The sequence below is a fragment of the Sturnus vulgaris genome, chromosome 2 (genome assembly GCF_052056855.1).
Source record: "Sturnus vulgaris isolate bStuVul1 chromosome 2, bStuVul1.hap1, whole genome shotgun sequence".
In the NCBI taxonomy this organism is placed as follows: Eukaryota; Metazoa; Chordata; class Aves; order Passeriformes; family Sturnidae; genus Sturnus; species Sturnus vulgaris.
In genome coordinates this window covers 46,767,021-46,793,095 of record NC_142244.1, presented here as the reverse complement: position 1 = coordinate 46,793,095, position 26,075 = coordinate 46,767,021, and the positions used below count along the sequence as shown (strand labels likewise).

At 38.4% G+C, this 26,075-nt stretch overlaps 1 protein-coding gene across 1 annotated transcript in view; it reads right to left on the bottom strand.

Annotated features, from left to right (window-relative positions):
- The window catches only part of DDX10 (DEAD-box helicase 10), a 158,808-nt gene that overhangs the window by 93,353 nt on the left and 39,380 nt on the right, over positions 1-26,075 (bottom strand). Inside the window, exon 13 of the mRNA XM_014877620.2 lies at positions 18,751-19,225. Within this exon, the coding sequence (XP_014733106.2) occupies positions 18,751-19,225 (475 nt within the window). The remainder of the gene's footprint in view (positions 1-18,750; positions 19,226-26,075) is intronic.

The window sequence follows — 26,075 nt, the reverse complement described above, 5'->3', positions numbered from 1 at the left end:
TAATCACACTTTGGTATCATTGTATTTAGGTATCACTTTTAAACTTTCCTGTTTCAGATGCAAGTACCAATTCTATTTCAAAATCACGGGGCACAGGTCAAATGAGCTGAACAAGGCTAAGATGCAAGTTCACGTACCAAGAATAAACACCTTCTGAGAAAGTCTTGAGTGCTTTATGGGCTGTTGACACTGTTTAGAGAGAGAGAGCAGCTTTCAAATTTCAAGCTACTCACATACAAGCATACTTTGTTTGTGCTAAAGATTCTAGCAAAAGTCAGTGCACATGCAGCAGTCTGTCAGCCTCACCATTTCAGCATGTAAGGTCAGACTGGTTTTCCAATTTATGAGTATTCCAGTTGCAAAGATCAAGGTATTCTTTTTATTTGCTATCTAAGTTGCAGTACTGCAACCTTTGTCACAGAGCTGATTTATGAACCTGATTTATAGAACCACAGAATCATTTAAGTTAGAAAAGAGCTTGAACATCCAGTACAACCATTGACCCAGTACTGGCAGGTCCACCACTAAACCATGTCCCCAAGTGCCACATCGAGACATCTTTTAAATACCTCCAGGGATGGTAACTCCACCATTTCCTTGAGCAGCCTGTTACAATGCTTAGCAACCCTTTCCAGGAAGAATTTTTTCCTAATATCTAATCTAAACCTCCACTGGTGCAATTTGAGGCTACTTCCTCTTGTCCATGGGCAGGACACCTTTCACTAGACCAGGCTGCTCAGAGCCCCACTCAGCCTAGCCTTGAACACGTTCAGGTATGGGGCAGCCAGCCACAGTTTCTCTGGAAAACCTGTTCCCCTGTCCCACCACCCTGATGGTAAAGATTTTTTTTTTCCTAATATCTAATCTAAACCTACCCTCTTTCAGTTTGAATCCATTCCCCCTTGTCCTGTCACTACATGCTCTTGTGAATAGTCTCTCTCCAGCTTTCTTGTAGACCCCCTTTAGGTACTAGAAGGCCACAGTTAGGGCATCCTATGCCTTCTCTTCTTCAAGCTGAGCAAACCCAGTTCTCTCAGCCGTTCCTCACAGGAAAGGTGCTTTATCCCTCTAATCATCTGTGAATGCACTCAGAGAAATAACCACCCAAGCATTAGCACATAATTAAATATTTTGCAAAAGGGCCAGAAGGATTTCCTGACCTGCTCTAAGCCACGCAGAAAGGCCTCTAACACCTCCTAAAGCAATTTTTCTCTCCTTCTCAAGCAATTACCTCTTTTCACCTGTCTACCCAAAAAATTTCACCCACCTTAACCTGCCTTTAAAAACACTGAAAAAAGTTAATAGCCCCTTTTGTAGCTTCAAGAACTGAACGATTCATCTCCTAAAAGACCACACTTATTCAATGTAGCACTTGAATGCACCCAGTTTGCCAAAAACTGTGTGGAGACTAAGGGATGCTGCTGTTGCCTTAGTGTTTCCTCATTCTGCACTGAAAAACCATTAAAAAAAACCCCAAATTGTGCACTTCCCCCCCAGTCCAGACATTACCAAAAATTGTCTCTACACTTGTCTACAACTTGTCACTCTGCCTACAGCAGTCAGCTGTCAAATCCAGGTCTGGGACAGCTGGCACATTACTCTGATTACACAGCTGGGATTAGCAACACTTCTTGATTTGAAGCTCAAGAGGGAGTTCTTGGATAGGGTTTGTTGTTGTTGTTGTTGGATGTTTGTTTGAAGATTCTTTCAACTAAAGTTCTAAGTGCTTTCATCAACAACCCATCTATTAGAATAACCTAATTAGTCTAGACCCAGTATTTAGAAGTGATGCCTGTTGTGTATGCAGCTAGCCACCAAAGCTTTCCAATACAAGCACAACCCACTCAGATCTTAGAATTCATTTATTCATTAACAATTTGGGGGGATGCCAACTCAATATTAAAAGTGACAGATGTTCATAAAGTAATGTCTAACAACTGCAGCAGCTTTCTGATAGAACAGAAAGTAGGTTTTCAACTAGCTTAACTGCCATTAGCATGTCCAACACAAATTAAGGAATACAATAAAAAGGTGAAGTATTAAAAATTCACACATTTCAAATTAGCTCACGTCCCCAAAGAACTAAAGAATTCTAACTGCCACTGGTAAGCTCCCATTTTTGTTTGAATATCAGTGTGGTTTTGCCTTCTCTCTTGAAGTCTACTATCCTTACATACTTTTTCTTATATCATTAATATAGATGCCTTTTGGTTGAGAAAAACCTCCTCTGAGATTTCCCCAAAACAAAACAAAACCAAAAACCTCAAATCCCTTCCCTCCCTGTGAGTATTTAGAGCTAATGCTTAGCAAGAGTTAGGTGACTTCTGCTGCTCTTGGCACACAGTGGGCATCTGCAGAAGTTCCAGCTACTAACCAAAACCACGTACACTGAAGGAAATCATGTTTGTTGAATGACCCAAAAGGGATAACGTGGATTTCTTCAAGTCTGGCTACTCACTAAGACATACAGTCATATCCTCCACTTCTCAATGTACATCTGAAGGTAAAGTGGATTGCTTATGTTACAATAATTTCTGCAGAGTGGTTCAGGAATTCCTGCCACTGTTCAGAATGAATGGGAAACCTTCACATTCAGCCTTGCTTATGTATAAAAATAAGCTCAATATGGTATCAATGCACTCTCTCTCCTGAAAAGCTGACGATGAACATTCAGACTAAATACAAGACTTGCAAAATCCACAGAGTTCTCTTTCTGCACAAAGAAGACTGACTGGTGAGAAATCCTCTCTCCCATATCAGCAAATTCCTGCATTTGGATAGAGTCAGCACTAACAAAAACAACATAAAGGAAGTATGAGAGAAGGGAACAAAAACTGAGGCACAGCTCGTGCACAAAACTACATTTATTCTATAACCATCAGTAAGAGCAGTTTAGGGCTATCTATCAGCCCCTTGTCTGAACACAGGAGAACAGCAGAAGTTTGTCTCAGGACAGTGAATCTCAGTCATAAGTCATTCATTTAGGCAGGACAGAGAGATTTCAGAGAACTCCAAAGATAAAGCCTAAAGCTTTTCCTTGTTATATACAGAAATAGTAAATAAAAAAGGTTAAGTTTAAAAAGCCTGAATGCACTATTCAAACTCACATTATAGGTTATCATGAGACCTAAGCTTTCACTTCCAGCAGTTTTCTGTCATTTTGTAAATGCAAAGACCCAGCTCACCAATATCAAACATTAAAGTACACAGAACTGCTCAATGAATTTTAAGTAACCCGTGCAAACAAAAAACAAAATATTTTTACACAGCATAGAAATTGAGCTCATAAAATTTGCTCAGAGTAAACAAACGAAATAGAGGAAAACAAACAAGTTACAGCTTTATAGTTAGAAATAACCTGGTTTCTCCCATCACCTTAAATGTCCTTAACCACTATATAAGCTCTCATGACTAAAGAACTTGAGTCACCATACATTAATATCATAATGTTCAAACACAGAGCTATACTTGTGAAAAACTTCAAGTCACCCCTATCTTAACAACTGATTTGTTCTTATGTTGAGCCATCTCATTAAATATTCTCAAAGTAAACCTTGGCCAGTGACATCTATAAAGGCAGTATTGAGCTCTGAGAGCTTCGCACCTCTTTCCAAATGTATTTACAGCTTTCAGCAACATATGGCACTTTTTGTGTGAATCACAAATGCCTGCCCACCACATTTCAAGGAGGATGAAATTCTAAGGGAATTGATGAAAAGTGTAAGAGAATTAAGAATACGAAGTTTTGGTTCACTCCTGAAACCAATTTAGTAGTTGTGGCTTTCAGAAACTAAATACTCACTATTTCACTGATTTCGTGGCAACATTTTTAGCCTAGCGTGCTGCTTTTGACTGGAGTAGAATTATTTTTTTCCACAGTAGATAGTATGGGGTTATTTTTTGGATTTGTACTGGAAACAGTGCTGGTAACACAGGGGTGTTTTAGTGACTGCTGAGCAGGGTTTACAGAGAGTTAAGGCCTTTCCTGTCTCTCAGCACACCCCACCATGAGTGGGCACAGAGTGCACAAGGAGTTGGGAGGGGAAACAGCCAGGACAGCTGACTCCAAGTGACCAAAGACATATTCCAAACCAGAAAGCTTCATGTTCAGCATATAAAGCTGAGGGACCAAGAAGGAAGAGGGCACACTTGCAGTGATGGTTTTTGTCTTCTCAAGTCACTGGAATGCATCATGGAGCCCTGCTCTCCTGGAGATGGCTGAACACCTGCCTGCCCATGGGGAGTGGTAAATGAATTCCTTGGTTTGCTTTAATTGCAAGCACAGCTTTTGCTTTACCTGCTAAACTACCTTCTATCTCAACACAGGAGTTTTTTTTCACTTTTACTCTTCTGATTCTCTCCCCTATTTTACGGAGGTGGAGTGAGCAAATGGCTATGAGCTGTTTAGTTGCCAGCTGGGGTCAAACCATAAAATCAATAACTCAGTTTTAAAAGTCAGAATAGTTAATACAAGCATTAGCCTCCCAAATATGTACTGAACATCCGCATGAATTTATATTTAATCTTGCTAAAAATACTTTAATGTAAATTTGAGCCTTTCTGCTGCAAAAATGAGAACAAATTTAGTTGGGAGCATGTCTTTTAGAAGCACTGCATTGCCCAGATAATTAACTGAAAAGAAGAGCTAATGATTCTTTAGCTATAAAATCTTTATAGACACAGTTATATGTGCAGAAAAATTGGATTTGCTAATTTTTTTTAAATTTCATCTAGCTTCCTTATTGCCTTCAGACTTGAGGGAAGAAGCAGCAGTACAAGTACTCCATTTAAATGCTCAAATCCTTGCCATTGATGCCCCTTTATCTCACTGGGTGCCTACCCTTCAGAGTTACCATATAACTCATCAGGATTTAGGTAACAAAGTCACGTCTTCCAGAGAGAAGGAAAGCTGCATTCTGTTCCTGGAAACAGCTAAAGCAGCAGAGAGAGATGAGACACGAGGAAGCAGAGACGTCTCCTGTCAGGGTAGCTTGACCCCTCTAGTGTCAGAAGGCATGAGGCAGTTTCAGCCCCTACAGCCTGAGCCTTGAGGCAGCAGCCTCGAGTCACTGGGCAAAGCCCCAGCCCTGCCTGCTGGAATCTCTCACTGCAGCAGGAACTGCGCCAGGACAGCACAGCTCCTGCAGCCAGCATAGCACAGCTCCTGCAGCCAGGATAGCACAGCTCTTGCCTTCCACTACTTGCTGCATAAACTTGGTAGCCAGCATCCTGCATCAGCAGGAAATGTGCCCTTTTTTAGATTTCCTCCTAAGGTCCAGACATGCAGAAAATCATAACATAAAATAAAATCTCTTCCAATGCACTTCACATCCTTTCTTCAAGAAAATATCTGAGGAATTGCCTGGCTCTGTGGATATTACAGTTCACAAGTCCCAACACCAGAGAATATAATGCAAGGCAAAGGAAATCAGATGCCTGAACTGACACACAGGCCAGGAATTCATCTAGCTGAAGACCCACAGAAGCAGGACAAGTGCAATCAGTTTCCAACTACATCAATTACCTCCTATCCCAACACCAGCACGGTGTGGATGCCAAGACAGCTCTACCCATTTTGGAAACCACATCACTCATGCTACATTAACATGAGCATGTAACAGCATAATCTGAAATACTTTTTAACTATTATTTCACAAACTAAAGAAAAAAATGAAAACAACATGCCAACACTTACATTTCAGTGAGATGCTCACGCTTGATAAAAGACTCAAGCTAAAATTACATTCCAATTCTCCAACATTTTTCCACTAGAAGAATTTAATGTTTCTCATACCACTATTTACTGGTTAGTATCTTTTTGATTTACCAAGTAAATATTCCATTATAACCATCTTGGTTTTAATCATTAGCAGCTGTTCTACTAAACATCATTAAATGTTCACAAGAATATTATTGCTCGTAAGTGCTTCAAAAGCGTTCAAAGGAAAAATAAAATATGAATGTTATTTTTCCAAGCATAACAGAAGATTAGCAGTAACAGAGAAATTTCAAGATTGATTATCTTCAATGACCCGCTGAAAAATTAATCTGTACTAAAAAGAATAAAATACTTCTTGAAAATGTAGAGAAGTCAAAGTAATTTATGTTTTAAATTTCCCATGTCAAAAAGGGTTTGCAAAAGTAAAGCCACAAGAACAAAACTGGTTAATGAAAACATAACATTTCCTTGGCTTACAATAAATGCTGCTCTTGCAACCGAAGAGAGAAAAATTACCTGCAGATGTGGTACATAACATTTTTCTCTTTCTTTTAAGGCTTGCCTTGTTAAGATAATTATAATACTTGAACCAGCAAGGAGCAGAAATTTGACTCAAGTTCACTCAGTCAAAACATAGAACCTTCAACTCCCACACCGCCCTTTCTACACCTAAGGAACTATGGGAGGCCTTCCAAATTACTTTTGCTAACATTCAGCAACAAATAGTCCATAAGCTAGAAGCTGCCTTAATTTGCATTTGAACACTGCATTTTCAATTTTTATCATGTCATTCACCTCCTCCATAACATTATCACATTTTCTTCTCACATTCTTCTCTGTGCTAAAATAAAGTCTCTCTTGCAGGCCAAAGGAGTATTTGCTAAAATATCTTTATACTCCACTGCTGTTCTCTTATTATGTCCCTTGTTGTCTTTATTCTTCAATCCTATACCAACCTCTTCAATACAACATGAACAAATGAGCTAAACCACAAGAAAAACTAACTAGTTGTGGTGGATTTTTTAATCTCTTCATTTCTTCAGATCTAAAAAGGATGCCTTTTGAAAGGTACATTTATGCAAAATTCAGTTTTTGCATTCAATACATGAGTGACTGAGTAACACAATATGGTTATAATATCCAGTGAAGTCAGACGAGATGACCATTTCCCTTTACATCGATAAAATGCAACTACTGTAACACTAAAAAGCTGTAGAAAAAGAAGCCATATATGAGTACAATAGTCAATATTCAAAACTGTGGTAGTGCAAAAGAAGTGGGATAAGTTTTTATGAAACATGATGTTAAGAGAGACAGGAACTTGCAGACGACTCTGCAGATCCTGTGGGGGCTCCCCAAGGGTCAGGTTCTAAAGACACCTCATGGATTTGTCACACCTGTACAAAACTACTGCCCTTCAGCTCAGATTTCTCACCTCCTTCTCCTTTCTCCCTTCACTCCCCTCTTGATGCTAGTCCCAATAGCTTCTGTAACAGCTACTTACAAAGCTTTCCTTCACAATGTGCCTCCATCTGCAAACACTGTTTCTAAACTGGTTTAAGAGCTACATGTGCTAGAAACTCCCACTCAAAATTTGTGTCCCAAAGCTGGAGATGAGTATTTCTTTTCAATCCACTGATCAAAATACACTTTGCATCAACACTCACTAACCTACCACAGCCTACCACTGATAGCACCTCCCGATTTCTGCTACTGGTCCTTATTTTCCTGTTATCACAAGAATTCATTGCAGCACATAACATACATCTAAATATACTCCCAATTATATACTTATTTTTAAAATGTTTCATCTTTTTGTGACCAACATAAAAATGAACAGATGAACAAGAGCTTATTTGTACTTTTCAGACACCACTGTTGGGGAAAATACTGGCACAACAGCTAGAGAAAGCAACAAATTATTTTAGCCCATAGCTGTTAAATAACAAACAAAACCCCTAGTATTTCATCTGAGACTGTAAGATTCTTCCACAAATGCCAATTAAAACACCATGAAAACAATGACCCAAAATTTTAACTTTATTCTGTAATTATTCTTCCCATATACGTGTCAAGTGAGTCTCAAATTTGAACCTGAAGTGGAAACCTCAAGAAACAGGACATGAGAAAACACAGCGAACAGCCTGTCTTGTAAATACAGTACTCATCTGTGAGCCAGGACATGTAAACTTTCATGGAACTCCTTTGAAGTTGCCCTCTTCCCATGCTCAATCTCACACCAAGCAGACATCATAGGAAATGACAGCAACAGTTCACACATTTAGCAGAAATGATATGACTCTAGGTCAGCAGGCTATTCTCAAAATACACAAACTGAGGAAATATCCATTTCTGCAAGCCCACATCAGTGAGCTCTCGTGGCTGGAATACAACAGAATGAACATGTGCTTATTGCTTTACAAGTATGTAAATAGCTATGGCTGAAGTACATTTTGGTATTCAGTGCATCTCAATGCAAACAAGCCTCAGATGCAAATATGCATTTTAGTATTATCAGCTTGTTCTTCTCTTCCCTTCCATTAAAAAAAAAAAAAAACACCAAAGGGGAAAAAAAAAAACCAAAAAAACAAAAACTTGGGACTAACACTGGGATTTGTGACCTGACCAGAAGGATCCCTGCTTTGCATTAATGCAATCTGAAGTAGCCAAATGCAAGAATATCACCCAGAAGTACAGACACAAAACTCAGACTAGAACTGTATGTATTTACAATAATAGTGACTGCAAAAACAGCGTTTTTCCCCGGAGTAAGACGTATATGTATTACATGTATATGCATACAGACCAATGGAGAAGTCAGTTTTATGCTATGAAAGATGTCTCTGTTGTGAAGCTAGTGGAAAGCTGCTATCACACAGCTGGTGTTGTGTAACTCTCCCACTCTGACTCAGGAAAGAGTTAATAAAAGCAGAACATCAACTAATATTAATTTTTCTAAATGTGGAGATTATGGAAACAAGAAAGGCACTTTCAGCAACTACAGCTTAAAATGAACAGTGTTAGTACTAGCTACTATTTTAAATGGGTATCGTCCTGTGTTTCCTTCCCAGAGAACTCATAGCAAGAGCTGCTTTGCACAAGTACGCCAAACACACTCCTACTCTGCTAGCAGGTAAAACTAATTTCAAAAACCACAATACTAGTGGTTTCATGGCTTGACATTGGCTTTTTTCTCCAGTGGCCTATGTGTACAGCCTCTCTGCAAGAAGCACAGTCAATATTATCACAGAAAAATACCATGAAAGACAGTTTTAAAAAATGCTTTGTGGTCTTGGTCACATAGGGGCAAATGTGAAGGAAATTATACTGACATTTAGCTCCTCAAAGAGCTACCTGTGTCATTTTGTTTTCCCACTGAAGGGCACCTGTTGGACCAGTAAGTCTGGAGTCTCTCTGAATTCTTCAGAGAGGAATCAGAGTGCAGGGATTGAATTAAAACCTTTGGATGGACTGAAGTATGTTAAGCCACTCATAAGGCAGAGGTGAAAGTTTAGGTTTTAGCATGAGTGAACAAGCAAGTAAGTAGATGGAGTAGGTAAGAAAGCGGAATAAGTTTTAAGTGCTTTTAGTAAGTAAAAGATCTTAGATGCTAGAGAAGTAGCACATGTTCTAGTGAAGGTTGAAAAACATAGTCCTAGATGCTAATGTTTCCTTAGAGGCTCCAAGAACCTAGCTTCACACATAACAGAGTTAGAGTTAAGAACATTGCTTACATTTTTCAGTTAGAACAAGATAGGCCATGTACAGAGTTTATATGTAGCCTGGTGTGCTAAGAAACTAGAATTCTAATAGGTTAAAAGGTAGTGGTCCGAGTTTGTGTCTTAGCTACTTGGAAAGTTTCTATTATAAGAACATGCATTAGGGAGAGCTAGTGCAGTTTGCCATTGCTTTTTGCCTTTGAGACTGATGTGCTTCTGCAATGAACTTCACAGCAACTGCGTGGCTCATGAAAGAAAATAACCCAACAAGTAGGTTCTGAGAGCACCTGGAAGACTTAATCCACCTGTATGCTTTTCTGAGGGATTTACTAATGCACCTCATTTTCTTCAAGCATTTTTACCACCCATCTCTCTTTTCATGCACAACCCTGTTACTTCACAGAGGTCCATACAGAACACATGGGCCACAGGGAACAGGCAGTCTATCTTGATCCAGTGAGCATCAGGTAGCTGAAGATTTCTAGCAAGAGGAACAAACACACACGTAGCTCAGGCAAAGGAGAGAAACGACCCTGCACTGAAATATGTGGAAAACTACCACAGGAATAGTGTGGTAATGAAGAATGAGAAGACCTCTAAGACTTCCCTGCCAGGCTAGCCCAAAGACATTTATATTTAATTTGCTTTATACTGAAATAAACCTAGAGGCTGCAGTCTTAATTGGTTTAATTTCCTTTCACTCATTCAAAGTAATGCTCCTTTCAGAGAATTTTATCCCCAGAGGATGCAGCTGTTGCTTTATCCAGGATGGGGAGCAGAGAGACCAGGCAGAGAGATCATGCAGATGGAGAAAACTCGATCCCACTTGGGATGCCAACAGTACAACTCCTCACAGCTGGGACAAATTACAGTTTCATGGAAACATGGAACATCTGCTCCATGCAACCAAGCAGATTTCCTAGCTCCTGGTCAGTCAGCTGTTTGCTATTCCGGAACAGCGTACGTATTTTTTCTTTCTAAAATAGCCATTAAATTGCTATCTTCATAATGGCAGTGATACTGCAATGAGTTACCTCAGGACTCACTTTGGTTAATAGCTGATAAATCATCACTCACAAATTTTATTATTAAATTATCAGTGATTCCATTTGAAAATTATACATCTCAGACACTAATTTAGAAATGTGCCTCAAAATATTGTTTAACATGTGCATGGATACTTTGTTAAGCAATGCTCACAGTAGCAGATGACCGTATCAGAGAGGCCACTATACAACAAAAAATAATTCTCAAAATTTTAACCTTTCTGACAGTCAGAAGACTCCAGATATACAATCAATACTTTGTCTGCATTATTATAATTTCAGAAAGCAGCATTTCCTTTAAAAATTAGTGTTGTATAATTTCTAGTAGTATTTCACAATTTTACCATTCAACTTCTAGAACACTTATTCAAAATTATGTCAGTTATAAATATTTCCAATGTGATCACTCAGCAACCATTCAGGAACTAATGATTTTAAAGGAAACTGTGACATTTTAATAATTTACAAATTGTACAGATTCAGAGAATATTGATTAAAACGAGGCAGATTTAATGCAGAGTATTTTGCTCATTCACCCTTATCTGTAAAACTGCTGCAATATATTAAACAAGGCTATAAATCAGCTATAAAGAACAATTAAAACTGAGGATATTAGTGCAGGCTTGAGTAACCTACTAGAAGTATTAAATTAATATGATTTTAATGAATTATTTCAAGTCATACAAGTCGTAATCTAATATTTCTTGTGACATACAAGAACATGCATCTCTCTCAGTCATTTTGTGTCTATTTAACTCAGAGATAAAGCTTGTGCCTTATTCAGCCTGAATTCACACCAGATGCTGAAACCTGAGCATGTAAGTAATAGTCCAGCCTGCTCAGAGCTCTCTGTACAGCATGAATCATCAATAACCTGGAAAGAGTACAGAATCACAGAATTTCCTGAGTTGGAAGGGACTCTCAAGGATCAGAGTCCAACTCTGGTCCTGCACAGGACCATACCCAAGAGTCACACCATGTGTCTCAGGGTGCTGTCCAAGCACTCCCTGAACTCTGTCAGGCTGGGGCAGTGACCACTTCCCTGGGGAGCCTGTTCCAGTCTCCAACCACCCTCTGAGTGAAAAACCTTTCCCCAATAACCAATCTAAACCTCCCCTGAGACAGATTCAGGCCATTCACCGGTCACCACAGAGAAGTGATCAGTGCCTGCCCCTCCTCTTCCCCTCACAAGGAAGCTGCAGACTGCAGTGAGGTCTCCTCTCAGTCTCCTCCAGGCTGAACACACCAAGTGACCTCAGCCAATCCTCATATGGCTTCTCCTCAAGGCCTTCACCATCCATGTTGCCCTCCTTTGGACATTCTCTAATAATTTAATATCTTTCTTATATTGTGGCACCCAGAACTTCCCCCAGCTCTGGAGGTGAGGCTGCCCCAGCTCAGAGCAGAGCAGGACAATCCCCTCCCTTGCCCAGCTGGCCATGCTGTGCCTGATGCCCCCAGGACAGGGTTGGCCCTCCTGGCTGCCAGGGCACTGCTGGCTCATGTCCAACTTGCCATTGACCAGGACCCCCAGGTCCCTTTGTGCAGCACTGCTCTGCAGCATCTCATTCCCCAGCCTGTCCTTACATCCAGGGTTGACCCACCCCAGGTGCAGAATCCAGCAACTTCCCTTGTGGAAGTTTATAGTTAGTGACTGTCAGTCCTCTTATTTGTTGAGGTCTCTCTGCCTTGGAGGGATTCAACAGCTCCTCCCAGTTTTGTACCATCTGGGAATCTGCTTAGTATACCTTCCAGTCCAGGTTCAAAATTCAGATTGTTACACACAAGTTCCAAAGTAGTCCGGTGAAGTCAGCCACAGAAACATGCTGCCAAACAGCCTCCTCTCCTAATGGCAGTAAATGATGAGGTACTTCAGCAGGTCCCACAGAGCGAAGGCAACTTGTGAGGCTGCTTCAGGCAGCACATGGAATTAAGGAGTTTGTAAAACTCATGGTTTCAGTAGCTGAAACAAAAAGGTGGCACTACCTAGTTCAGAAGTGTGTTACAGTGGCTACTAACTTGTCAACATCCCTTGCTCTACATGGCAAGCAGTACATTTCAGCCAGCTGGAAAAGCCACCGACTTGTGAACAACTCTTACCAGACCTGGAGAAGCCTTTCCTGGGTCACATCAGGCTCCTTTCAAATATCTTTAATATAAATGTTCAAAGCAGGTTTCCAACTCATCTACCATCTTTCTACACCCGATTCCTATTTACAAGGGTAACAAATGCCAAGAGGATGGACTGTGGGCATCAAAAGCACCATTATTCACAGTGTTTCAAAAGCACCCCAACATGTCAAATTTTCCACAGAGGCAACACCCAGCACATCAGAATTATGTACTCCATAGCCTATGATACAGGAAGTTAATATCTGTGACAAGGGCAGATATATCAAATAAAATTCATAAATACTCATTTAAAAACCCTATTTTTAGCCAGGTTTTCAACATGATTAAAGTATTTAAGATGACAGTGTTGAATAGATATCCTTTAAGGAATATATAGCAGCCATTTATTTCAAATACACAGTTTACCAGTAACTCGGAGACTTCTAATTGTAGATTTTTTTTTAATTAACCTAAGCATCACAGGGATTAGCACAAATACCTGCAGTACTGTCTTATAGGTATGAGAAACCTAAAAACTTACAGTGATTTTTTTCATAAACTACAGAAGTTCTTAGTAAGCTGGTAAAAATGCAATTGAAATAGAAATCTTTAGAGGGAAATTTCAAGATGAAGAAAACAATGAAGAAAGTCTAAAAAAAGGACTGATCTACAGAGCTGGATTTTATTACAGCTAATGGGTTTTTAAAAGGGACTGCCTGAAAAGCCTCTGTTGCACAGTTTAATCTAGCAAGCAAGTCATGAGTGTTCTACTCAAAAAATAGTAAAGCCAGGAGAATGAACTCTTCTGCAAATCCACAAAGTAAAAGTTGCCCAAGAAGACGAGTAAATGGGTTTGGTCTGTCCTTTTTGTAGCTCACAGAAGCAGTCCTGAATAACAGGACTTTTAACAACTACACGGACTGTAAAACTGGATATTATAAACATCCTGAAAAATACAAGTTTTAGTTGTATTGAAGTTATTGAAATCGCTTTGAAAGAAAATGTCTTTAAATTTCTTTAAAATTTTCTATTCACGTCACAGAATGTGTTCTGTAATGGCTGGTCTGCATAAAAAGGCTTGAGGTACCATCAGCAGGTTTCATCTCCATTCATGGCTGATAATTTTTTCTAATACTGGAATCTTGAAGCACTGAGGCTAATATCTAAATGTAGGCCTAGTTCACTTGTACGCAAATACTTTGTTCTTCATATAAATTATTACTTTCTGTAATTCAACTAGAAATACATAATACACTCATAATGCACATAAGCACTCTGTTACTGGGCTGAGAACTGAAAGCACTTACATTCTTTAGGGAAGGAGACTTTATGGTGTGTAATGCATCACAGTATTGACTTTTATTTAACTTACAAATAAGTAAGTTCTCCGTTTTCTCTGCCAGACTGCTCACTTTGCAACATTCTCCAAGGAATAATGCTCTCTTTAGAGCCAGCGGGCTGCCTGGAGCAGCTTTCTTCTCTTGGACACAACACAGTGCTACAGCAGGAGCAAGGCAGACTTCCCCTAAGGGAAATGCCACTATCAGAGCCAGCCAGCTTGCTTCCTTGCTTCTTCCATCCTTTGGCTATTTTTTTTTACCTTGCTGTCCTCTGAAAAGCTTCAAGGAGACGAAGTCAACTGTTTCAAATATATTAATATGAAAGCATAAGAACAATAGCTAGCAAGAGGTGGTGAGAGGAACGGTATGTTTCACGCCAAAAAAGCATTTATACTTATAAACATAAGAGTCGTGAAAAGTTCTCTCATAACACTTAACAAGAGGAAAGAAATTCCATTCAGAGAGAAAAGACAATGTAAGAGATGCAATCTAGATAAATCACATCTCCAATTAATTTCAATTTCTGTGGAGTGTAACAGGCTTTCTTCTCAACTTCACAGAAGAAAATTCCAGGGACTACGTCCTCATTTTGGTGCATATTAAGTGATGTTTCCTTGATCTATTTAATGTGCAAAGTCCACATTACCAGGAGCTACCACTCTCTGCTACTTGGTATAGACTCACCCACCATCGTTACTTAGGGAGATTTACCTTTGTCTCTTCTTTCCTGCTTTTATCAATATGTACATATCCAGGTCATAATATGTCAGTTTACAGTGTTTGTTTTATGTGTTTGAGAAGTTAGATATGTATGTAATAACAATGGATTGCAAGGCAAGTCAGGTAGTCCAGACAGAATCACAGCATATAAAATAATTTCCTTCCATAGCCACAATATTCAAACAGCAGGCTCTTCAAGAGCCAGACTAAGTCCAAGGAACCTTCAAGTTCTATTCAAGGCAGCTATCTGTATGCTTTTTCTTCTCACAGTGTTCCAAGCAGTGACTGTTGAAGACACTTGAAAAGTTTTAGGAGTCCATAGAACAAGAAATGGGGGAGCAGGGAGGAAGCCAGAGAAATCCTAAGAACTCAGTAATGTATCTTCTGCACTAAAACAGAAAATTCAAGAGCAGAAGTCTGACAGTACGCAATATGTTTGACAAGTTGACTAGAATTAAAGCATAAACAAAACCAAGATAATATATTATAGGTTTAATCTTAGTTCTCAAAATAAATAATGATAAAAATTGAACAAGTATAGTCTTTGAATTGCCAAATGCAAAAAGCAATTTCATAAAATTAGCATTAGAAACAACGTTTGTAACCAGGGAGTACTTACAGTCTTTGCAACATCAATACTGCTAATACTGTTAAATGCACTTTAAAAGAATAATTTCCATAATGTTAACACAACAGCTAAATACTGCCTATCTGCTAATGGCACTGTGCATATAGCTGACCTTCTTTTTATGCATAAGAACACTGTACTTATCTGAATAAGTCCCATGAGTTAGATCACCAGCTAAAAATCCTGACATACCAAAGTAAAACTCATAAATAGAGCAGCCAGCGACTATCTCTTAAAAAAACGAGCTAGGAAGCTCACAACAAAATTGCAATATCTGCCAAGGTCTTTCACCTTATCCAAGGTTTCTCCTTTTATACAGCAATGCAGAAAACAGATTTTTCTCTCATATGTGTTGTCACAAAATGACAAAGTACACATCAAGAAAGGGAAAGAATGAAACTGAACCACAAGTCACACTGTTAGAAGGATTAACACTGGATATGTCACACTTCACACCATAACCTCTTCTACAGTTAGCTGGGTACCATGCACATTCATCAAAAACAAACTGTTCTATGAAAATCCCCAAATCCCCTTCTAGTCCATCATCAATTCAAATAACCCCTGCTCTTTTTGACCAGTTCCTTTCCCTTGGTACAAAGATGGATAAGCCAACCCCTCCCATAACCAAAGGTCAGGGCACTACATCATCCCAGAGGACATTCAGAGCCAGCCTAACACTTCCCCTTGCTCCTTCTTCCATTGGAGGGACTAGGGTAGAGACAAGGATGAGGAAGCAAGGGTGTCTCTAAGAACAGCAATTCAAAAACTGAAACTAAACCTAACGTTTTCATTTAGAAAAAATGTAATGGAGCTCAATAATCACAGCAGGACTGCTTTGCTGTCAATGAGAAGCCTAAAGAAAGAACAGTGAAATTGCACAATCAATTATACACATTAAAAGCATAAATGCAAACTGAATTCAGTCTTTGTGGGCATATTCATAAAGCCCCAATTAGATGATCACATATCAGTGTTTGCAAAGGACTCCTATCTTATTTAGCACACAGAACAGATTTTCTTAAAAAATCCTCCTAACTGATGCAGCTGAGTATACACTCTATGTTCTCCTAGACTCTCTGCAGACTTTCCTAATATTAATTAATGCACTGCCTCATCCTAGAAATGCAGCAAATTGGCTCCTGAGTCCTTCCTAGAAGGACACTGCAACACACAGCACCAGGAAAACTGCATTCACACTGCTCAGTGCTCCTCATACCTCAGAATACTAATCCTTTAAATATGAACTCATCCATCTCAATGCAATAATGATCACTTCAGAACTTCCATCCAGAAAATAAAAAATGGAAAAAAAATATAAAAACTGTTGCACATTATTTTGTCTTAACATCCAGAAAACGAGGTGCTGAGTTATGTCAAATCAAAAAATGCACAGTGCCCAAGTCTTTTCATGTAATTTCTACTATGCATTTCTATAACAAAACTTTAAAAGTTAATATGGTTAGTGACAGAAACCTTGATTGTCTTATTCTTACTAAAACTAGAATCCTTACATTTAAAGCATTTCACAATGTATCAATAATTTTCACAGTATCATACAGTAATAAACCCTCACACTACTGTATGCATTGATCAAGTTAAGCAGAGTACACTCTGCATTTTGACTTGCTAAAAACCACATATTTCACTACCATAGGCATTTCTGCAGGAGTTTAAGTATGATTTAAGTTCTTAATGACACAGATTTTAAAATTTTTCTTTTTTTCAGCTGCTTAGAAGAGAAACTTAATATTTTGTTATTATGCCCTCATATACAGGAGCTTTTAGGTGACACAAGGTCTTGTGCACTTGCACACCAAACGTGAACTACTAACCCTTACAGCAGTTATTACACATTGTATCACAGAAAATAACGTCTGAGTTACCTGAACATAAACTAACTTATAAATATTTAAAGCTGGAAAACTCTTAAAAGGTTACCCAGTGTGGTTACAAATTACTTTCTAAATCACTTGTACATTTCATAAAACTTCTTCTGTTCATTCTTTTACATCAAACTTTCACCTTTTACCATCTTCTGAACAAAACCTTCCAACATATTAAAAACAGCATGAAATTGTCTGTGTATTTCAGCATGCAAAATTGTAGAAGCAATAAGAAAGCCACGAGATGATCATTCTTTAAACAAGGCACAGATGTTTTACTCCGCTGTGCTTTGAAAACACAAAGTTCTTTTCCAGAAAAAAATAACATTTAGTAATAAATATAAGCTACTGCCAGGCAGTGGCCATGCCTGGGCAGAACCACTCAGGTTTAGAATAACAGAAAGTTAGTAACTGTGTTTCCACAGTTCTCAGATGAGATTGCAGCCTGGGTCAGCCTCCTGACAGTAGAGAGGACAGTGCAGGCTGCAGTCACATTCCTGTGCAACTGCTCATCTTTGACAATGACAGCTGACAAAACTAGCTCATACTTCATTACATACTAAAGGAAAGATGCTGCTTATTAATGAGGCTAGTAGGCTGATTAGCTTCAAGGTCATGGTAAGTGCCCTGTGTTGTTAGGTAACAGCCCAGAAAAAGAAAGATTTAAAATACCAGTTGGAAAAGTAAATACTTTGCTTAACAGGAGGCTCCCCTTTAGTGCAACTAAGTTCAGAAGAATACCTTGCCAAGTCAGATGATTATTTCGTTTGTATCTTTTTACTACAGAAATACAGTGGCTAGATAGCAAGATACACCAAAAAAAATCCAATATGCACATACCAAATCTATTTACAGAAATTACAAAAAAAAGAAGAAAAACCACCAAAACTCCCTGTACTGTAACACTATATTCAAAGATTAAAAGAAAGAAGAATTTCTCGGAACACCAAGGACAAAGAAATGAAAATTATAAAGCTACTCGTCAAGGAAATGAGAGATTTACATGAATACTTTCAATAAACCTTTATAATCATGCTTTACAAGAGACACGTGCACTTTCTCTCTTTGATACTGTCTCTACTCTTAATAGCAATGGTCCTGCTGAAAGTAAAAGCCATTGTTTGAAGGTTATACTGTTGTAAAGATCATTCTGCTATGATTTCTGTCGGGAAGTGGCTCATTGTGTATTGCAATTCGGCTCCCAGTGCTATAAACTGCGGTTCAGCATCAAAATTATGACTGAAAGTGGCAGCTATTTAGAGAGGTACAAGCAAATTAGGAAAGGATAAGAATTAAAACTGTTAAAATTTCCCAGTTTTTGAGTCACGTTATTCATAAATTAAAGTGACAACAAGGATATTCGTTATGCAAGTAAAACTGCATAAAATGATAAAAGCTAAGTCACACACCACTTATCTTTTGGGAGTACTGATGACCTCTGATACATATGTACAACACGTCTGACTTGAAGTGAGTATTCTGCTAAGAGCAGAATCTCCTCTTTTCCTCTCCTCCTTTATTGGAGCAAGTCCAATAAAAAATAATTAAGATTCATGAGCCTTACTATAAAGCACACTTACCGGTGCTGGATTATCCTTAGCTTCCACACCAAAAACATCCCGTTGTTTCACTGTCAGCAAATCAAGACCTTCAGGATCATCCTCGTCATCATCATCATCGTCATCATCTTCAAAGAACTGCATGGAGTCTGAGTTTGGTACCCTGCTAGGTACATTAATTTCTTTTTCCTCCTCCTCAGATAGGTCTTTTGATTCATCCTCAGACTCACCACTCTCCTCAGCACTTCCACTGGAAGCAGAACATTCCTCAGTTTCTTTTCTTCTCTGCTTTTCCTTTGTTTTGTTAGCAGATGTTTTTCCACTGAAATTAGTTCCACATTTCTCCACTGTTTCCTCATTTACCAAGGTGAGGGTATTCCCATTTTGCTCTGTCTCCTCCAAGTGGTCTGTCCCATTGGCTGCCTCATTTGCACTCAGTTGCTTCCGAACTCTTTGAAGGAATCTCACACGAGGTGCCATTGCAAGACCAAGTGATCTAAAACATGGAATTAACAAATAAATTTAAAAGGCAGATACACAAAATTTGACTAAATTAGAAGCCCTCATTGATGGCTCAAGTGATTCAATTTCAATTATGATAATTAATATTGATATATTTTGATCAACACATTTAGAAAAATCTAGCATGAAAAGTACAAGCGCACACTGGAAGAGGAAGCAAGATGAAATAACTATTTCATTTATTAATACATAATACTGAGAATTCTCAATAACAATTAGAAGCCTCCCAGGAAGGAAAGCAAAGAAAGAAGCTGGTAGGTTATAGATAAGAGCCAATTAATTATCTACAATTCACAGTAAAACATGGTGGAAGAAATACCAATGAAATTTGGTATTGAAAATACATGGATTTCATGTCTCAGTCAAGGACTGAAATAACACTGATCTAGGCAAGTGTCCTTCACTATTAGAAATACACCCAGAACATTATACCCCCAACCTCACAGTGGCTGAGAGATCAGGAGAAACAACATGGTCTGGATGAATGACTAACTGCAGAAAAGGTTAGGGAAGAGACATTTCTCTGTTAAAGGCAATTTCACCTGTTTCCACCTCTCTACAGCAAGGTTTTACCTGCATGGCATATGTAACTAACAGTGCCAGCAAAACTATTATTTTACCCAGTTATTTGTAACAATTCAAAGTTATACTAATAAGCATTATATGAAGGGGCAAAAATTGCAGAAAAAACAAAAATCCTGTCCAGCAACAATACTGGAGAGCACTGCATGGGAAGAGAAACCCTGACTCCAACAGCTCATTTGAGTTCAGTAAACTTTCTAACTGTCTGCTGTTATTATACCTGACCCTGTCAAATCCAAATTTAAAAAAAAACCAACTCTTACAGAGTTCATCAGCCTTCTCATTAGGTGAATAAAAAATGTGAGGGGACACTGGTACCGGTGCAAGAAAAGCACAGAAAACCCATGGTACAGAACTGAAAGTAGTACTTGGTGCTTGTACATACACTTAACAAAAGAATAAAGAATCTAACCAGCTACAGTGGCTACAAATATACATAGGTACCCATACCTGTAAAAGACCAGCCTCTTTCAATTCAAAACATGCACAGCTATACACCATCTCTCCTCTCAATATTGTTCAAGTAGATAGCATAATTTCTTTTTTTCACTACACAGCCTCTGAAAGGAACCCAAGTTATAGCACAGGAGAAATATCTAATCCATACTACTCGGCAGAAATGTCATCATAAATAGACAGTGAAACACCCAAAAGATGCTGCAGAGCAGCAAGAGTGCAATGTAGGTCCTGGAGAGCCTTGAACTTGTAATGGTAGCTAATGGGAAAGGGTAGTCAGAAGGAGTGCCCTGCTTAAACAAACAAACAAACAAAAAAACCAATTGTAACCACACCTGTGGTTAAACAAGGCACTTTTGGTCCCAGCCACAGGTTAAAAGTAAACACAAACCCAAACAGCAATCTACACTGTTAGGATAAAGAACAACTCTTACAACAAATAAAGTTTATTTTTAATGTAAAAATTTTGGTTTAGTGTTTCTGATAATTCATCACCGTTCTACAGGCAATTAACAGCAATAACAAAGCAAATAGAATTTTATGAAAAAGGATCAAAGGAAGTTTTTATCCAGTGTATTTTGCACATTTATTGACAGTGCAGAGGATAACTCAACACCGTTGGGAATTGAAATTGGAGTAACTAGCAATCTTAAACTTGTTTTACTGTTTGACAGCAAACACTAATTACCTTTGCAATGAAACGAGGTGTTAAAGTTTGGCCTATTGACTAACTGTAATGGAAATAACAAAACAGCAGACGTAATGCTTCACTGCAGCAGCTGGAAGCCATTCAAACCTTAACACCAGGCACAGTAAACGACACATCAAGAGATTGCTGCATTCAATCTCTTCAGCAAGGGATCAAAAATCAAATCCTTTGCAAGAGAAACACTTTTTTGCTTTTCCAGATTTCACATTATTCTACATAAACTATTGCTATCAAGTGTTGACAAAGCAATGCAAGCAGCAATACTGTATGGCAACCACACAATCAGCATTCACTTCTCTTTCTCAAGCACAAGGTACATAGGACTGAAAACTCTGATTTTATCAGAGCTTTTCTTCTCCAGCTCCAGAGTTAGCATCAAAGATCAGGATTACACATGCACAGAAAAGTCTGACACGGTGAAAAACTATTCTCTGTTCAGCAAAAGTTACAAAACAGAGAGAGCAGCCCATGATGTGAACAAGACTTCACCCCACAGATTTTTTTTTTTCATTCAAGTAAGAAATTCCACTTGCCAGACTGCTGTACTGCACTGATGTCTTACTTTAATAATTGAATAAAACTAATTGTCAGTTAGTCTTGGCAAATTTTTCTACACTGCTTAGCAAGCCTACCAAAAAAGACCAGTGCTATCAGAATTCAAATTACTTCCAAAAGAATACAGACCTCAGGCAGAAGGGAGAGAGAAGGTCAAATTTATTTGGTAAGACAGTAATAGTAGAAAAGCTTAGAAAAAAATGTATGAAACAATCCTCTAATAGCTTTAATTGCATAACTTCTCATGGAAGTGTCAGTGTTTTGGCTCATTACTGCCTCTTTTTCACAGTATATTCCAAATGGAGAAAAATCTAGGACAAAATCTGGACATTCTACTAAAATCTTCCCCACATTTTAAGATTTGACAGTTTCTTTAGAAACTATTTCTTAATTATTCACCAAATCTATAGTTCAGTCAACAACTTAACAACTCAATGTATAAGCCAGCCTTTCTTTTCATAAACTAGAAAGGGAATTATTAGTTCTCAAAAATTCATTAGATGCCACTCAGACCACAATCGTACTATGACTGAAGTTGCAGTTATTTTTTTACTTTAGTGTTACTATTTCATACACTTATCTGGAATAAGAAATGTGCAGAGTTTTCTGATAATGACAGACAGAAAGCAGGTAAGTTATTTAGTGAAATTTCATAAATCCCAACAGACAACACTAAAAACACACTAACACTACAATGCAGTCCTCAGACTATGGTAGCCTTTAAATGTCAACAACAATTCAGCTGACAAACCAAACAATCCTGTTTCATATTTTCGTGTGAAATGCAATGACTTCTTAAGAGCAAGCTCTTCTAGAAAGACATTTGAAATCAGCTTCTAAAGGCAATACTGAAACCAAGGGAGTGTTTTGCTGCTATAAATCAAAGTACAGCTGACAGTTCTATTCCTCGGCTGAAACCAAGGTGGCCAGACATCAGCATTCCCTAACACTGATTAAGGAATGCACAGAAGTAACTAAACAAATGACCCATAATGCTCAAGTACCTTTGTTGATTTAATACCAAGTTCACAAGGACTTTGAAGAAATCAGTTAAAAGAGTAAAACGGCAAAGAAATAATACTGTACGGCTTTAAGCAGAATACCATGTATATTTCTGGTGAATAATGAAGATCAAACATTAATTAACTTTTTCTTTTATGAGTTTAAATGAATGGTGTAACAGACTTAAAATACTGCCTCTTCTAACATTTGTTAATTGTGTTTATACAACGATCTGGACTGTGTTTATATTGACATGGTAACTTTACTTTCCCTCTACTGGGAAAAAAGGGACATCTCTCAACTCTTTAGAAAGACCAAACCTTAGACACTCGAAGCAAAACCTATCCTTGCAAAAAAGAAATATAAGTCCAGTAAAATCTTTACATTTTCAAGTGTGACAAATGCTCCTAATTTTCTCCTAGAAGATTACTAGGCCTTTTTAGAACATGAGCCAGCTGTAAAGAATCTGAGGTCATGCTGAACTGCTGCACAACAATTTTACACAAGTTACTGATTCAGTCTAATATTAACTTAGTACATTTACTAAATACAGACATATTCCATTAGTGAACTACTTCAGAATGATTTGAACACAAAAACACAGCACAGAGATTACTTTTACTGTAGAACAGGTTCAGACAAAGATTTAAAATAGGTCAGAAAAGGTTAAATACGCCCAGAAGCTATTTCAAGAGAAGAAATATGTATTACTTGCCTAGCAATATATGCTACATCCACATTTAACATTTAAAATGTTATCCGAAGCTGGGATGAGCAACCATTTGAAAACAGGAGAAATCCCATCAACTGAAAAGACACAAATCTGAACTAATAGGCTTTCCAGATGGCCTGATTAATAACCAAAATGAACAAAGAAATTGCATTTGCTGTGCTATTTACTTCACCAGCCAGTTTTATTCCTCTCCATTAAGGAACTCAAATACATGGCACTCTATTAGCAATAAGGAGGGCCAAGCTATTCAAGACTTTATAGGTCAAGACCAAAGAGAAGGGGAACAAAAAGGATGTCATGGTTGCAATCTAGTAATTCAGAAGACCAAGATGTAGTCTTTCTATCTTTCTTACAAAAGGCAAAGTAACCTCCATATTGCAGTTCAAAATCCTGGTGGTGCTCTTTGGTACCTGAGCCACCCTGACACCTGCTCAGAGGGCAACACATCAGAGCACAAGAAACAAGGTTTTCTGGAGTGCATTAAAAACCCTTTCTCCAAGTTAGCTGGCTTAGCCAACTCAGATAGGAACTCTGCTGGAACTTCTATTCATGCATATGCAACTACATTCACTTCTAAGGTGAGTGAAGGTCAGTAGCCAGCTTGGCTGCAGAATGAGAAAAGATGGCTCAAGATCCTAGAAGAAATGAGCATGATGACTAAGGGAATAATGACCCTGGATTTTGAAAGAGGAGACTGCAGCTTCTTCAGAAAGCTGTATGGCAGAAGTTTACAAATGGAGTTACAGAAGAGACAACTGGATCTCAGGCAGTTGAAGGGGTGCTCAATGAGGAATGCCCAAACTCTGCAAATGACTGGAGGGAATGCCGGGGTCTGTATGAGCAATAACATATGAGGCTGACACTAACCAGGCAACAGCATGAGAAATAGCAAATCTGTTTACAGATGCATGAAAACTGTAAACAACAGCAGAAAAGTAATTAGGAGCCATCTTTTTAATTAGGAAATTAGCATGTAGAAAAGTAAGTATAAGGCTAGCCAGAAGGAGGGTCAAGAAGCAACAAAGGGATGACAAGATGTACAAAGCCTTCAATGGGCACTGCCGGAGGATCAGACAGACAGCCCTGAGCAAGGTAACAAACCTATGTTCTGCCCCGACCATGCAGTAAGGGTCAGGCCAGGGGTGGGGATCAGAGTGCAGTGAGTACTTTCTCTGGTTAGTAAAAGGTTAGACAGATGTGGACAGATGGATCATGGATTCTGCTATAACCCATTTCAGTCCTGACAGCACCTGCAGCTACCTACTGCTTTTTGATACTGATCTGCAAGCAGTACTTGCAAAACTATCTGGATACTAAGGAGTGTGTATCTGACATTTTCCCAATAATTTGGCTTCAACTTGTTTTATTTATTCTCTATGTACCAATACAGGAAGAAACAGTAAAATATGCTGCATTTCTCCCAAAAGACATGACAACAGTCACAAATGAAATTACCTTCCCTGGCAGCCCCTTAGAACTGTGATTAACCTGTCCATCCAGCACACTCATCTGTTAAGATCTGTAGATGGAGAATAGTGTATATATACATATATACACATATATATACATATATATGTGTATGTGTGTGTCAGCAGTTAGCAACGAAGTGTCTGAGAAAGAAGGTATCTCAAAACACTGCCTCCTCTCCAGGAGACCAGCCTAAGTAATTATTCCTTTTCACCCTGTTGTTTGTTTACTTTTTCTTATGTTTTCAAAGCTGTCCTTTAAAATCAAAAGACAAATTTCTCTTTTTAATGCAAGCATTGAGCTTCTCCTTCATCGGACTTAAAGGCTGCGTATGTTAACACAAGGCCTACACAAGTCTTCCTGCAGCAAATTATTCTTGATAGCAATTTATAATGAGAGAATACTGGAGAGAATAATAATGCACCATAGCTTAAAGGTGATCAATAGCTAGAATAGATATGTGTGTGTGTGTATGTACACACTTTTCATATATTTTTAATATGTATTTTATATATACATATTTATATATCTAGCTATGATCTTATATAACATATAAAAATGAAAAATACTTGCTTTTCTGCAGACTCAGTCAACAGAGCTTAAGAGAATCTCAGTGCATAGACATGCCAAGCAGGAGAGCAACAGGGAATGTGGGTAACAGCCTGCAACACAAACCTGACAGGGGCATTAAGCAGCCTATTTTCTCTGCAGGATTTTTAGTGGAGTAACATCTATCAAGCTAGCAGTAAATCTCCACAGAAAGGCTGAAGTACTTTTCTTAAAATGCACACAGAAGGTAAAGGGAAGAAAGGATTCTCATTTCAGGTTTTGCCATAAGTTTGTGTGAGGAATGGAAACTAAGGTTGCTTCTGGATGCAAAATTCAAACGTACCAGACTGTGTGAGGGACTTTAATATAAATGAAGATGACTGATCCATGTATCAGAGGCTGTGCACTGAACTGAAAGCTAGGGAACTGCAGCAAGTATTTAAGTAGACTAGAAGTCTGGAGAGCGGGGAAGAAGAGTGACAACAAACTAGAACAGAATTTCCAAATTATCTCCCAGATTTATTATCATCTGATTTTTTGATTATACTGCCACATATTTCACAGCCTTGACTAAACCTCTCCTACTCTCTCGAAACAACTGACTTGTTTCTTGCATTTTATTACAGGAATGACATTAGTAGCTTTCCAAAGCTGGGACTTGGAATTATTTTGAGGAAGGTCCAAATGCTGGCACACAGACCTGAGAAGAACAGAACTATAGAGCACTCCATCTACAGATACTAGATGGCACACCATGCTGAAATCCAGAAA